The sequence below is a fragment of the Elaeis guineensis genome, chromosome 14 (genome assembly GCF_000442705.2).
Source record: "Elaeis guineensis isolate ETL-2024a chromosome 14, EG11, whole genome shotgun sequence".
Classification (NCBI taxonomy): Eukaryota; Viridiplantae; Streptophyta; class Magnoliopsida; order Arecales; family Arecaceae; genus Elaeis; species Elaeis guineensis.
Genome location: NC_026006.2, coordinates 3384240 through 3397982, shown reverse-complemented (window position 1 = coordinate 3397982; position 13743 = coordinate 3384240). Strand labels below are relative to the sequence as shown.

General features: G+C 40.4%; 2 protein-coding genes across 2 annotated transcripts in view; both read left to right on the top strand.

The window, feature by feature from the left end:
- LOC105035776 (GEM-like protein 1) overlaps positions 1 to 13743 on the top strand; it is a 117858-nt gene that overhangs the window by 91721 nt on the left and 12394 nt on the right.
- Positions 5870 to 6883, top strand: LOC140853695 (uncharacterized). The gene is made up of 2 exons (XM_073248500.1): positions 5870 to 6571; positions 6667 to 6883. The coding sequence occupies exons 1-2, from the start codon at positions 5881 to 5883 to the stop codon at positions 6672 to 6674; spliced, it is 699 nt and encodes a 232-aa protein (XP_073104601.1). The 5' UTR covers positions 5870 to 5880; the 3' UTR covers positions 6675 to 6883.

Sequence of the window (13743 nt, the reverse complement as noted above, 5' to 3'; positions counted from 1 at the left end):
TGTGAAATGTATCCTTAAGTACTTGAGAAGGACTAAGGATATGTTTCTAGTCTTTGGGAATGGAGAACTCTAGATTCAGGGATATAAGACTTAGACTTATGTCTGATATAGATGATCGAAAGTCGACATCTGGTAGTTTGTTCATTTGCAATGGTGGTGCAGTCAGCTGGAAGAGTTCCAAGCAGATGGTGATTGCTGATTCCACCATGGAGGTAGAATACATTGCTGCATCAGAAGCTACGAAGGAGGCATTCTGGTACAAAAAGTTTGCCGCAGAGCTTGGAGTGATGTCATCGGATGCCAAACCTCTTTACTGCGATAATAACGGTGCCATAGGCCTAGCTAAGGAGTCAAGGTCTCACCAGAAGTCCAAACACATCGAGTGGCGATTCCATCTGATCCGTGATTACCTCGAAAAAGGTTATGTCGAGGTTAAGAGAGTCGACTTCACAGACAATATGGCAGACCCGCTGACAAAGCCATTAGGCCAACAGAAGATCGAAGCCCATCTTGAGAAGATGGGACTTAGATATGTAGCCAATTGGCATTAGGTCAAGTGGGAGTTTGTTAGATGTGTGCCCTATATGCCAGATTGGCTGACACATTCCTGCACAAATCTAAGGGCAAATTTATAATTTTGACTATAAATCAATAAATGAGTTATTCTTATATCACATTTTGTACATTGTGTCTGTGATACATCCTTTGAGTTAGTAGGAATGTCAATTCATATTTTCAAGAGTTAAAAATTTAAGGCATGAATTTACATAACTAACTCATAAACAGCTCCTGACTATAGGATCATCACGAGGATGGTGATCGATTCGAAAGGTTGGTGTACGATCACTTCCTTAGGATAGATGTGTCTTGAGTCTATGGTGTGGAGACACCGGAGTGAGAGTACAGGTATTCATTGAGAATGAGAGTACTGAGCGTGACCATATCGAGCAATCATAAGGAAGTCTACCTTCTCGTCGATGACTAGCTCGATGTTGCAGTTGTGTGTCTAGTTCTTTGACCTGAGGTGCATCGACAGTTCACCTTGAGTGTGTTATAGTTTGACTCCACCATAACTCGATCTCCTAGCCATTCGGAATCCTGAGGTGTATGTTGGCTGTAGCATATTCATTGTAGAAACTAGATCGCACCAAGATGGGATCTATCAATCTCGGTAGATAAGAGGAGTAGTCCTATGATGATCGAAAGATCGAGTCCTTAAGCCCGTGGCCATGGCAGAGTGAAATAATGGAAAAGAAGTTTTCCATTGGGATTTCACATCGGACTCAGATCGATCGATTGATTCATATGACTGATATTGGGTTTGACGAGTTCACCTTAACCCTAATTCAGTCAGGACTCATGATAGAGGAACTCAACACACAGGTAGCTGCATCGAGAGGTTCATCTTCAGTTCTGATGGGTTGCCACCATATACTGCTAGGTGTCACTGGTGGATTTTGGGAGTAATTAGAATGATATTGATGATCGATCATTCTAATTGTCTGAATCAGAAGAGTTCTGATCCATCGAAAGAAGTTTCGATGATGTCGATGATGAGATCACGACATGTCTCATTACCATACAGAATTAAACCTAACTAGGTCACACTAACAACGGTTAGGGTCTGGATGTCATCAATTGGGCTAACCCAATTGATTTGGATAAGATCCAATTAGGTTCAAGGAAATCGTGCTAGCACACGATTAAGCCTAACTTTCTCGTGTAATCTTTTCTGTCTCTACTGAGCCAAATGTGATTTGACTCATCCAGAGAACTTTGGAAAGATTTTTTTCAGTCTAAATGAAGCTTGTCCAATTCAGAAAAGGCTTGTCTTAATTCATGAGATGAATTTAAGACAAGTACCTGCTAATTTCTGTCACCTGCCAATTTTATTTTAGGACATCTGTCAAATGTTGACATATGGGTCTTAAACTGAAGAGAGCTCATTGGAAGATTTTTGTGGAGTGTCCACATGCCTAAACCACATCAAATTGGGTGCCATAATCAGATTATGGTGTGAGCCCAATTGGATTAAAGTGGGTGCCCCAAATGGATAAGAATGAAAGAGTCCTGATAAACATGGACTCTTTGGCACCACCTTGCTTGTGCTTATCCAAAGTTGGTGCCAACATAGGAGAGAGAATGGGGGTTCTTATCTGATGTGATCAGATGACATCACTCCACCAATCAGAATTTTTTCAGAATTTATTGGAATTTTTTGATTGGTCGAATGATGTGGCACTGCGCAGCATACAGGGTCTATAAAATCCCTGTCTACATCTAGGGTTTGTAAGTTTCTGCTCAATACGAGTTCACCTTAACCCTAATTTAGTCGGGACTCATGATAGAGGAACTCAATCACACAGGTAGCTGCACTGAGAGGTTCATCTTTAGTTCTGATAGGTTGCCACCATATACTGCTAGGTGTCACTGGTGGATTTTGGGAGCAATTAGAATAATCTTGATGATCGATCATTCTAATTGTCTGAATTAGAAGAGTTCTGATCCATCGAAAGGAGTTTTGATAATGTCGATGATGAGATCACGATATGTCTCATTACCATACGGAATTGAACCTAACTGGATCACACAAATAAGAGTTAGGGTCTGGATGTCATCAATTGAGCTAGCCCAGTTCGATTGATTTGTATTAGATCTAATTAGGTTCAAGAAAATCGTGCTAGCACACAATTGGGCCTAACTTTCTCCTCGTGTAATCTTTTCTATCTCGACTGAGCCAAATGTGATTTGACTCACCCAGAGAATCTTGAGAAGGTTTCTCTCAGTCTGACTAAAGCTAGTCCAGCTAAAAAAGACTTGTCTTAATTCATGAAATGAATTAAAGACAAACACCTGCTAATTCCTGTCACCTGCCATTTTCCGTTTTAGGACATCGGTCAAACGTTGACCCATGGATCTTGGACTGAAGGTCACTTGGCAAGAGGTCATTGGAGAGTTTTTGTGGAGTGTCCACCTACTAAATTAAGCCTCAAACTGGATGCCATAATCAGATTGGGCGTGCACCCCAATTGGATAAGGATCAGAGTCCCATGAGATGAGGACTCTGATGCCTTGATCAACTCAAACTATTGGGCGCCAACCTCACTGGACTTATCCAGTGTTGGCGCCAACAGTAGGAGAGATTATGGGAATTCTTATCTGATATGATCAGATGACATCACTCCACCAATCAGAAGTTTTCATAATTAATTGAAATTTTCTGATTGGTCGAATGATGTGGCACTGCGTGGCACAGCAGGGTCTATTTAAACCCTGTCTGAGCCTAGGGTTAAATGATGATGCATCATACCCAACAAAAGCCTGAAACCCCTCCACCTCTCCATGCCCCCTTTGGTCCTCTCTCTCTCCTCTTCATGCCCAAGAAATTGGGCATCCATCTGGTGCTAATCCAAGGCGTGGTGGCGGCCTGATCAGGAGGCTGCAGTAATATGTCGAGAAATCGCTGCTCCAACTTCAGAAGGTCTTTTGAAGAACTTCCATATCAGATCCAAATCTAATTTTTGGAGCAAAGATTCGTGAGGAGAAGACGATCCAGATCCTACTCGAGTGGATACCGATAGAGGCCAGGCGACTGCGTGGCTACATCAGAACCTCGGGCATCGCTGCGATCATCTACAAGGTAATCAGATTATCCTAGAGGTATTTCTCTATTCCTCATGTTTTCAGATTTAATTTTAGATTTAATATCAGATAATAGAAATTACATCTAATAGATTTTAGATCTGAAATAATCATAGGATATTTTTTTTTAAATATTCCGTCCCAGATCTCATTAGATCTGGAAGATCCTACAGTGGAAAAAGCTAGTTTTTTCTTCAACTGGTATCAGAGCCAGATTTGTGGTTCTATTTCAGATCTAATTTAAATTTAATTTTTATTTTTATTTATATGATATTGATGGATTTCAGATGTCACATCAGATGTGATTGGATCTGAAATCAGAAAATTTAAAATTAAATCTAAGTAGATCTAACATGTATGAGATGCATGACTAGACTAGGAGTAGTTTAATCTATGAATAGTCTTATAATTTTATATTTTAATATAATTAAAATATAAATTAGATCTAATTTATTCTCTATTTTTCTGATGTTATAAATGTTATATTCAGATCAAAAAATAGAAAATAAAAATTTAATTAATACATAAGATTGATCTGTTGCATGCCTAGACTAGTTGTAGAATTATTCTAGTAACTGTCTAGAATAGATTTTATATTGAATATGTCAATTTAAATCTTATTTTTCAGATGTTGCATGTGATGTATCAGATCTGAAAGCATGCTAATTAGATCAGATTTTAATACATGAGATGTATGCAAAGCATGTATAAGTTAGATCTAAAATTATTTATGTGATATGTAACTTAGATCTAATTAGTTTTGTAGTTAAATTAATATTTCTGATTAAGATGTTCCTCATGACTGTTCGGTCATAAGAACAAAGTAGGGTTTAAGACCCTCTCCTCCCATTCAATGGGATGTTCTTATGGCATGTCGTGGTGCTGCGCGTTCATCCATAATCAGAAATCAAATTTATTTTTCTGCAAAATCTTAGATCCTGAAATCCTAGGATTTATTTTACATGTTTTGTTTATGAACCCAAGACTTGATTAATGAATTAAGCTTATGAAATCAAATTAGGTCTAAAATTGAGAATTTCAGATCTAAGTCATTTTCATAAAATTGGGTTCGGGCTTGGGTAGCTCAATTAGGTCTAGCGGTTGATCAAACTGAATCAAAAGTTGGTTAGGTAGGATCATGAAAGCTAATAATTGACCAGCCTAATAGGATTAAGTCTAGGTCAAGGTCGAATCACATTCAGATGTGACTCGATCAAGTTAAGACCTAATTTGGTCCAGTAGTTAGAGCCTGGATTGTAGGCTAACCCAATTGATTCTGGTTCGACAATTTGGTGTCTAAGGTAAGTTGGGCAGATACGACCGACTGAGTTTTAATTGGGAGTTACTCAACTCGAATGCATTTTTGTCGAGTTAATAGCATATCCCTTCCATCGGTCTCACTTACCTGGCCATATGTGTCGATCCAGTTCTGATTTGAGGTGGCTAACAATTCGAGCTAACCCATGCTACTAGGTTAGTCATAATTGTTATGACTATTTCAAGTCAAGTTTAATGAGACCTAAATCAAATCTCCCTAAGAAAATATTAAGTCTAAAGTCTTCCACCATTGTGTATGTGCGGGTCCTTCTCGGGGTTGATTGTTCTCGGCTAGTTACAGTGGCTCAGTTGCATCGGAAAGACGCAACCATATCCATTAGGCATTGGATGCTATGGATTAGAGGATGGGTTGTGCTCAATATTTCGGATACGGTGAGGGACCCAATCAGGACTTTAGTTCGTGCAAATTGTGGGTCTGACTTAACTAAAGATTGGAGCAATATTTCGGACATGGTGAGCTTCATGAATTAGAAACCAAGTTTTGGGTACACCATGATTAGAGAATCATTGGACAAGAGTTGTCCACTCATCGGTTGACCCATCACCAATAACTGTTAGGTGAGGTGGTGAGCCAGCCGGTGAGACCGCACCACCCACTAGAAATCACTAATCACAGAGATTTTCACATCTCTACCTAGGGAGTGTAGGGATGTGAGAAAATAGTGGGAACCTAATTTGTTTAAAAATGAAATCCCTAAGCAAATTGGTTAAGTTTGATTATAAAATCTTACTAAAAATTTTTGACTCTCTACAGGAAACATGTCTACGTCCAACCCCCTGACTAAAATACTAGACACTCATAGATTGATTGGACCCAATTTCAAGGACTGGTTGAGGAACTACAAAATTGTTCTAGGTTTTGAGAAACTGACTCATGTCTTGGACCAGGACCCACCTGCCATGCCAGCACGTCCGACTGCTGAACAGAGAGCATCTTTGGAAAAGTGGACGGATGATGATAACAAAGCCAGGTACTACATGTTGGACGCCATGTCTGATGACTTGCAGTGCCAGCATGAGAATATTATGACTACCCGTCAAATGTTGGCTCACCTACAAGAGTTATTTGGTGAACAAAGTCACGCAGCCAAGTATCAAGTCTGCCAAAGACTTTTTAAGGCTAAAATGCATAATGGACAGTCAGTTCAAGATCATTGTTTGATAATGATCCAGGACCTTGAGAAGCTTGAGAAGCTCAGTGTCATCTTAGACAGAGATTTTCAGATTGATGTGATCCTTCAGTCCTTGTTTGATGCATATGGTCAGTTCATCATGAACTTCCATATGCATAAGATGCAGTGTACCTTGGCTGAGTTAATGAACATGTTGGTTATGACCGAGCTTTCTTTGAAGGGTTCAAAAGGCTCAGTCCTTACTGTGGAGCGGACTTCTTCTAAGAGAAAGTCTTTTGGAAAGAAGAAAAAGTCTGTGAAGAAGCAGAAGGTGGATGGGAAGAAGAAGAAGATGGAATCGAAGAAGAAGGCTGCTGAAAAAGAAAAATATTTCCACTGCAATTCAGACGGCCATTGGAAGCAGAACTGTCCTCAGTACCTGGCCACCCTGAAGAACAAGAAGGATGGTCCTTCTGGAGGTATGCTTGTTATAGAATCTAATCTTATGGTATCCTCTGCATCCAGTTGGATACTTGACTTTGGTTCTAGTGCTCATTTGTGCACTTCTATGCAGGGTCTTGAGGAGAGCAGGAGGCTGAGGGATGGAGAGATGATCCTACGTATCGGGAACGGAGCAAGAGTTGCTGCTGTGGCCGTGGGAACCCACCCTCTGCGATTACCGTTAGGATTAGATTTAATTCTTAGAGATTGTTATTATGTGCCTGCAGTAAGCAGGAATTTGATTTCTATTTCATGTTTAGCACAAGAAGGCTATGTGATTAGCTTTTATAAGGACCATTGTAACATATTTTATGAAAATAATAAAGTTGCAAATGGTTTTCTTATTAATGGTCTCTATCTGCTACATATTGATGTATCTGTATTTAATATCAAGCAAAATGTGAATGCTATAGGAATTAAAAGGCCTAAAGATAGTCTAAATGATAGGTATCTGTGGCACCTAAGGCTAGGTCATATAGCTGAAGATAGGGTTAATAAATTGGAGAAGTTTGGGCTATTGAGTCCGTTGACTTTTGAGTCATATCCAGTTTGTGAATCATGTCTTCAAGGCAAAATGACTAAGCTTCCTTTTATAGGACATGGGGAAAGGGCCACAGACCTACTTGCCCTAATATGTACAGATGTGTGCGGCCCATTTGATGCGCCGGCTAGAGGCAACTATGTCTACTTCATTACCTTTACCGATGATATGTCTAGGTACGGGTATGTGTTTCTAATGAAACATAAGTCTGAAGCCTTTGAAAAGTTTAAAGAATTTAGACATGAGGTAGAAAAATAAATAGGAAAGCCCATTAAGGTTCTTCGATCAGATCGAGGAGGTGAATACCTTAGTCAGGAGTTCCTAGACTATCTTAAAGACAATGGCATAGTCTCTCAATAGACTCTATCTGGAATGCCACAACTCAATGAAGTTTTAGAACGGAGAAATCGGACCCTATTAGATATGGTTCGTTCCATGATGAGCTTCATAGACCTCCCTGAGTTTCATTGGAGATATTGTCTCATGACAGCAATATATGTATTGAATAGGGTTTCCTCTAAAACCGTTCCTACCACACCGTATGAGATATGGCATGGTAAGAAGCCAAGTCTGAGTCATCTCAGAATTTGGGGTTGTCTGGCTCATGTCAAGAGACAGCAGGCGGACAAGTTAGAGTTCAAGTCTTGTAGAGCTCGGTTCATAGGATATCCTAAAGAGTCATTAGGATACTATTTCTATATTTCGAAAGACCATAATGTGATTGTGAATCGACATGCTATTTTTCTTGAAAAACAATTCATTCAAGATGGTGGCGTCGGAAGAATAATTAAGCTCAAGGAGAATGTCTCTCAAGAGCAACAAGCTAAGGAACCTGAGGAACCCAATCAATTAGAACCAGTCCTAACACAACCTCTTCCACCTCGTAGATCAACTAGGGTTTTCTGTCCTCCTAAAAGGTACTTAGGTACTATACAAGAGGATGTAGAGAAAATGTTCCTCACGGAAAATGGGGCTCATGGTGATGACCCCAAGACCTATGACGAGACGATATCAGATATCGACTCCGAGAAATGGTTAGAGGCAATGAGATTAGAAATTGACTCGATGCACTCAAACCAAGTCTGGACCTTGGTAGATCCACCTGAAGGTATTGTACCTATTGGGTGTAAATGGATCTTCAAGAGAAAGATAGGTGTAGATGGGAATGTGGAGACATTAAAGGCTAGGCTCGTAGCGAAAGGTTATAGTTAGTGCGAAGGCATTGACTATCAGGATACCTTCCGTCCGTAGCCATGCTAAAATCCATCCGCACGTTACTTGCTGTTGCAGCTTATTTCAATTATGAAATATGGCAGATGGACGTGAAAACGGCGTTCTTGAATGGACATCTTGAGGAAGATATCTATATGGAACAGTCGCTTGGTTTCACATCCAGTGATGATGATCACAAACCATGTGTCTTCAAGAAGGTTAGTGGGAGCGCAATTATCTTCCTCGTACTGTACGTAGATGACATCCTCCTAATTGGGAATGATATTCTCATGTTGACCTCAGTCAAAATATAGTTGTGTAGGGAGTTCTCTATAAAAGATCTAGGAGAGGCATCCTTTATACTAGGTATTAAGGTCTATAGAGATAGACCAAACAGGATGCTGGGACTTTCACAGAAGATGTACATAGAGGAGGTGCTAAAAAGGTTTAGCATGAAAAACTCCAAAAGAGATTTAGTACCTTTTAGACATGGCATTCATCTCTCCAAGAAGATGTGCCCTAGCACACCTAAGGAGATTGAACGCATGAGCAAGATCTCTTATGCTTCGGCAATAGGGAGCCTCAAGTATGCCATGCTATGTATACGACCTGATATAGCCCATGCTGTGAGTGTTACAAGCAGATATCAGTCGAATCCAGACGAAGAGCACTGAACTTCTGTGAAATGTATCCTTAAGTACTTGAGAAGGACTAAGGATATATTTCTAGTCTTTGGGAATGGAGAACTCCAGGTTCAGAGATTTACAGACTCAGACTTTATGTTTGATATAGATGATCGAAAGTCGACATCTGGGAGTCTGTTCATTTGCAATGGTGGTGCAGTTAGCTGGAAGAGTTCCAAGCAGATGGTGATTGCTGATTTCACTATGGAGGCAGAGTATATTGCTGCATCGAAAGCTGTGAAGGAGGCATTCTGATACAAGAAGTTTGCTGCAGAGCTTGGAGTGATGTCATCAGATGCCGTCCCTCTTTACTGCAACAATAATGGTGCCATACCCCTGGCTAAGGAGCCAAGGTCTTACTAGAAGTCCAAGCATATCGAGCGATGATTCCATCTGATCCATGATTACCTCGAAAAGGATTATGTCGAGGTTAAGAGAGTCGACTCCACAGACAATGTGGCATACCCGCTGACAGTGCCATTAGGCCAGCAGAAGATCCAAACCCACCTTGAGAAGATGGGACTTAGATATGTAGCCAATTGGCATTAGGTCAAGTGAAAGTTTGTTAGATGTGTGTCCTAGATGTCAGATTGGCTGACACATTCCTGTATAAATCTAAGGACAAATTTATAATTTCGACTATAAATGAATAAAAGGATTATTTTACTATCACATTGTGTACATTATGTTTGTGATACATCCTTTGAGTTAGTAGGAATGTTAATTCATATTTTCAAGAGTTGAAAATTTAAGGCATGAATTTACATAACTAACTCATAAACAACTCCTAACCATAGGATCATTACGAGGATGGTGATCGATCCGAAAGGTCGGTGTACGATCGCTTTCTTAGGGTAGATATGTCTTGAATCTACGGTGTGGAGACACCGGAGCAAGAGTACAGGTATTCGTTGAGAACGAGAGTACTGAGTATGACCACCTCGAGCAGTCATAAGGAAGTCTACCTTCTCGTCGATGACTAGCTCGATGCTGCAGGTGTGTGTCTAGTTCTTTGACCTGAGGTACATCAACAGTTCACCTTGAGTGTAGGAACCAAATCGCACCAAGATGGGATCTATAAACCTCGGTAGATGAGAGTAGTCCTATGATGATCGAAAGATTGAGTCCTTAAGTCCATGGCCATGGCAGAGTGAAATAATGAAAAGAGTTTTCCATTAGAGTTTCACATCGAAATCGGATCGATCGATTGATTCATATGATTGATGTTGGGTTTGACGAGTTCACCTTAACCCTAATTCAGTCGGGACTCATGATAGAGGAACTCAATCACACAGGTAGCTGCACTGAGAGGTTCGTCTTCAGTTCTGATGGGTTGCCACCATATACTGCTAGGTGTCACTGGTGGATTTTGAGAGCAATTAGAATGATCTTGATGATCGATCATTCTAATTATCTGAATCAAAAGAGTTCTGATCCATCGAAAGGAGTTTTGATGATGTCGATGATGAGATCACGACATGTCTTATTACCATAGGAATTGAACCTAATTGGATCACACAAATAAGAGTTAGGGTCTGGATATCATCAATTGAGCTAGCCCAGTTCGATTAATTTGGATTAGATCCAATTAGGTTCAAGAAAATCGTGCTAGCACACGATTGAGCCTAACTTTCTCCTCATGTAATCTTTTCTATCTCGACTGAGCCAAATATGATTTAACTCACCCAGAGAACCTTGAGAAGGTTTCTCTCAGTCTGATTGGAGCCAGTCGAACTCAAAAAGGACTTGTCTTAATTCATGAAATGAATTAAAGACAAACACCTGCTAATTCCTGTCATCTGTCATTTTCCATTTTAGGACATCGGTCAAACATTGACCCATAGACCTTGGACTGAAGGCCACTTGACAAGAGGTCATTGGAGAGTTTTTGTGGAGTGTCCACCTGCTAAATTAAGTCTCAAACTGGGTACCATAATCAGATTGGGCGTGCGCCCCAATTGGATAAGGATCAGAGTCCCATGAGATGAGGACTCTGATGGTCTGATCAACTCAAACTGTTGGGCGCCAACCTCACTGGACTTATCCAGTGTTGGCGCCAACAATAGGAGAGATTATGGGGATTCTTATCTGATGTGATCAGATGACATCACTCCACCAATCAGAATTTTTCAGAATTAATTAAAATTTTTTGATTGGTCGAATGATGTGGTATTGCGTGGCGCAGCAGGGTCTATTTAAACCCTGTCTGCGCCTAGGGTTAAATGATGATGCACCATACCCAGCAAAAGCCTGAAACCCCTCCACCTCTCCATGGCCCCTCTGGTCCTCTCTCTCCCCTCTTCACGCCCAAGAAGTTGGGCGTCCATCTGGTGCTAATCCAAGGCATGGTGGCGGCCTGATCAGGAGGCTGCAGCAATCTGTCGAGAAACTGCTGCTCTAGCTTCAGAAGGTCTTTTGAAGAACTTCCAGATCTGATTTTTGGAGCAAAGATTCGTGAGGAGAAGACGATCTAGATCTTGCTCGAGTGGATACCGGTAGAGGCCAGGCGACTGCGTGGCTACATCAGAACCTCGGGCATCGCTGCGATCATCTACAGGGTAATCAGATTATCCTAGAGGTATTTCTCTATTCTTTATATTTTCAGATTTAATTTTAGATTTAATATCAGATAATAAAAATTAGATCTGATAGATTTTAGATCTGAAATAATCGTAGGATATATTTTTTTGAAATATTCCGCCCCAGATCTCATTAGATCTGAAAGATCCTACTGCGGAAAAAGCTAGTTTTTTTTTCACCATGTATATGGGTTCTGAAATATTTCTTTATAATAATTCGATCTATCTGGACGTCAGAAACCATTGCTAGATGGCATCTTAATTAGTGCAGAAATTGGTTCTAGTGCTACCGGCTTAGTGTTTGAATCTATGGAGTCATGCACACAAGTCAGACAAACAAGGAATGTATTGGCCTATATTTATGTATTCAATTTAGAAGTACTTGACTTGATTGAACATATAAGCTAATTTAATTGATAATTAAGTTATGGGTCAAATAAGATTAAAGAGTCGACTATGTTTAGCTAGCACTACATATGAGGTTCAGGTTCAATCCTAGGGATGAACTGTTTCTGATCTATGATCCATAGAGCCTATGACAGATTGAATTTAAGTGCTAATTAATTTCAGATTAGATCTGAATTAATTTGATTTAATTGGGTTTAAAATTTTAAGTTAGATTTGGTTAAAAAATTTTAAAGAGTTTAGGATTGACAGTCTTTCAAAATTATTTCGAACCAGCTTCGAATTGGATTCGAATTGGACCCTTTTTGGATGAGATATTTAGAGTCCTACTTGCATTGGGATTCTGTCACTCCCTTGGCCGACCAGCATCTGGCATGGTGCTGGTTGTGGGTGTCCCATGTGGGTGTGAGAATGGGTGCTTTGTGGGCATTATATATGATGAGAATTTTATCTTATGTAAGAGTCCTTTCATGAGTAATAGACTGATTCAAAATATGTTTGAATTAGGAGTCCTATATTTAATGTCTCATGAGAATCATTTATAAATAGAGAGGGTCTCTACCTATGGATGTATAAGAAATAGCAAATAAATCAGATTGAGAGAAGAGAGAAAGAGAGAGAGGCATGAGTTAGAGGCACCCCTTCTTCCTTGGCGCCACCTCTTCCTTGCTGCCCCTCTTCTCTTGCCGTGGGCCCATCTTTGGGTGTCTCCCTTATTGATGTGAGGCATCACACCAGCACCTCTCCTCCTTTTGGTTGGATTGCGAAGATGATTTGATCAGAGGTCATCTTATTTTTCTGCATTGTCTAGCGTGCATGCGAAGTAGAGGGTCTACACTTTCAGGCCTATACGAAGGTTGAATCCAGATTCTGATGATTTGATCTCCAATTCTGCTATAATACAGGTAAGAATTTGATCTTTGTTCAGTAAGATTCAAAAAAAAAATTTAGATGCAACCCTGGTTATCCATGAGAAACAGATTTTCTTTTCCTTTAATAGGGCTGCTACAACGAACGAGAAAGAGTGTGGGAGAGGCCACTAGAGACGGGAGGACAAGATGGCGGAACGACTGCCATCTCGGGATGGTCGTCATGGCCATCGAGCAGTGGAAGCGGTGCAGGCGGAGTCGCGACTACAAAATAGGGGCGATCGCCCTTGTTCATGCGTCGGTCCTTTTTTAAAAAGAGAGATAAACAGTTAAGTTGGTACTTGGTTTGCTGACTTCATTTTTTAAAAATTTTTTTAAAAAAATTTAAAAATAGTGAAGTCAGCAATCAGTTTATCAGCTTCACTATTTCAATACATTTTAAAAAAAGCTCAGAAACAATGAACCCGACAACTTCATTGCCAGCTTCGCTATTGACGGACTTTTTTAAAAAAGCCCCTAAAACAGAGGGCTTAAAAAAGCCCCTTGTTTCCCCGCCATGGAGTTGAAGGTGGCATTTACGTCGCCTGATAGCCACAGCGGCCAGTCGGAGGCCTTTCTGCGGCCTCTCTGTTGGACCCCCTCAGTTCGATTCTCCCCCGCCTCTCTTTTCTCTTTTCTCCCAAAGACAATGCATGTAGGGTTCGGTGAGCATAGCGGAAGTATGGATTTCAAAAATTTTGCATAATAAAATCTTAACCATCAAACCCTAATTCGATCGCTGTAGTAGGCGATCAAGAATGAAAACCAATTCAAACTATATAGATAGGGTGAGTCGGGATCATTTTCATGGAGATCTAGGGA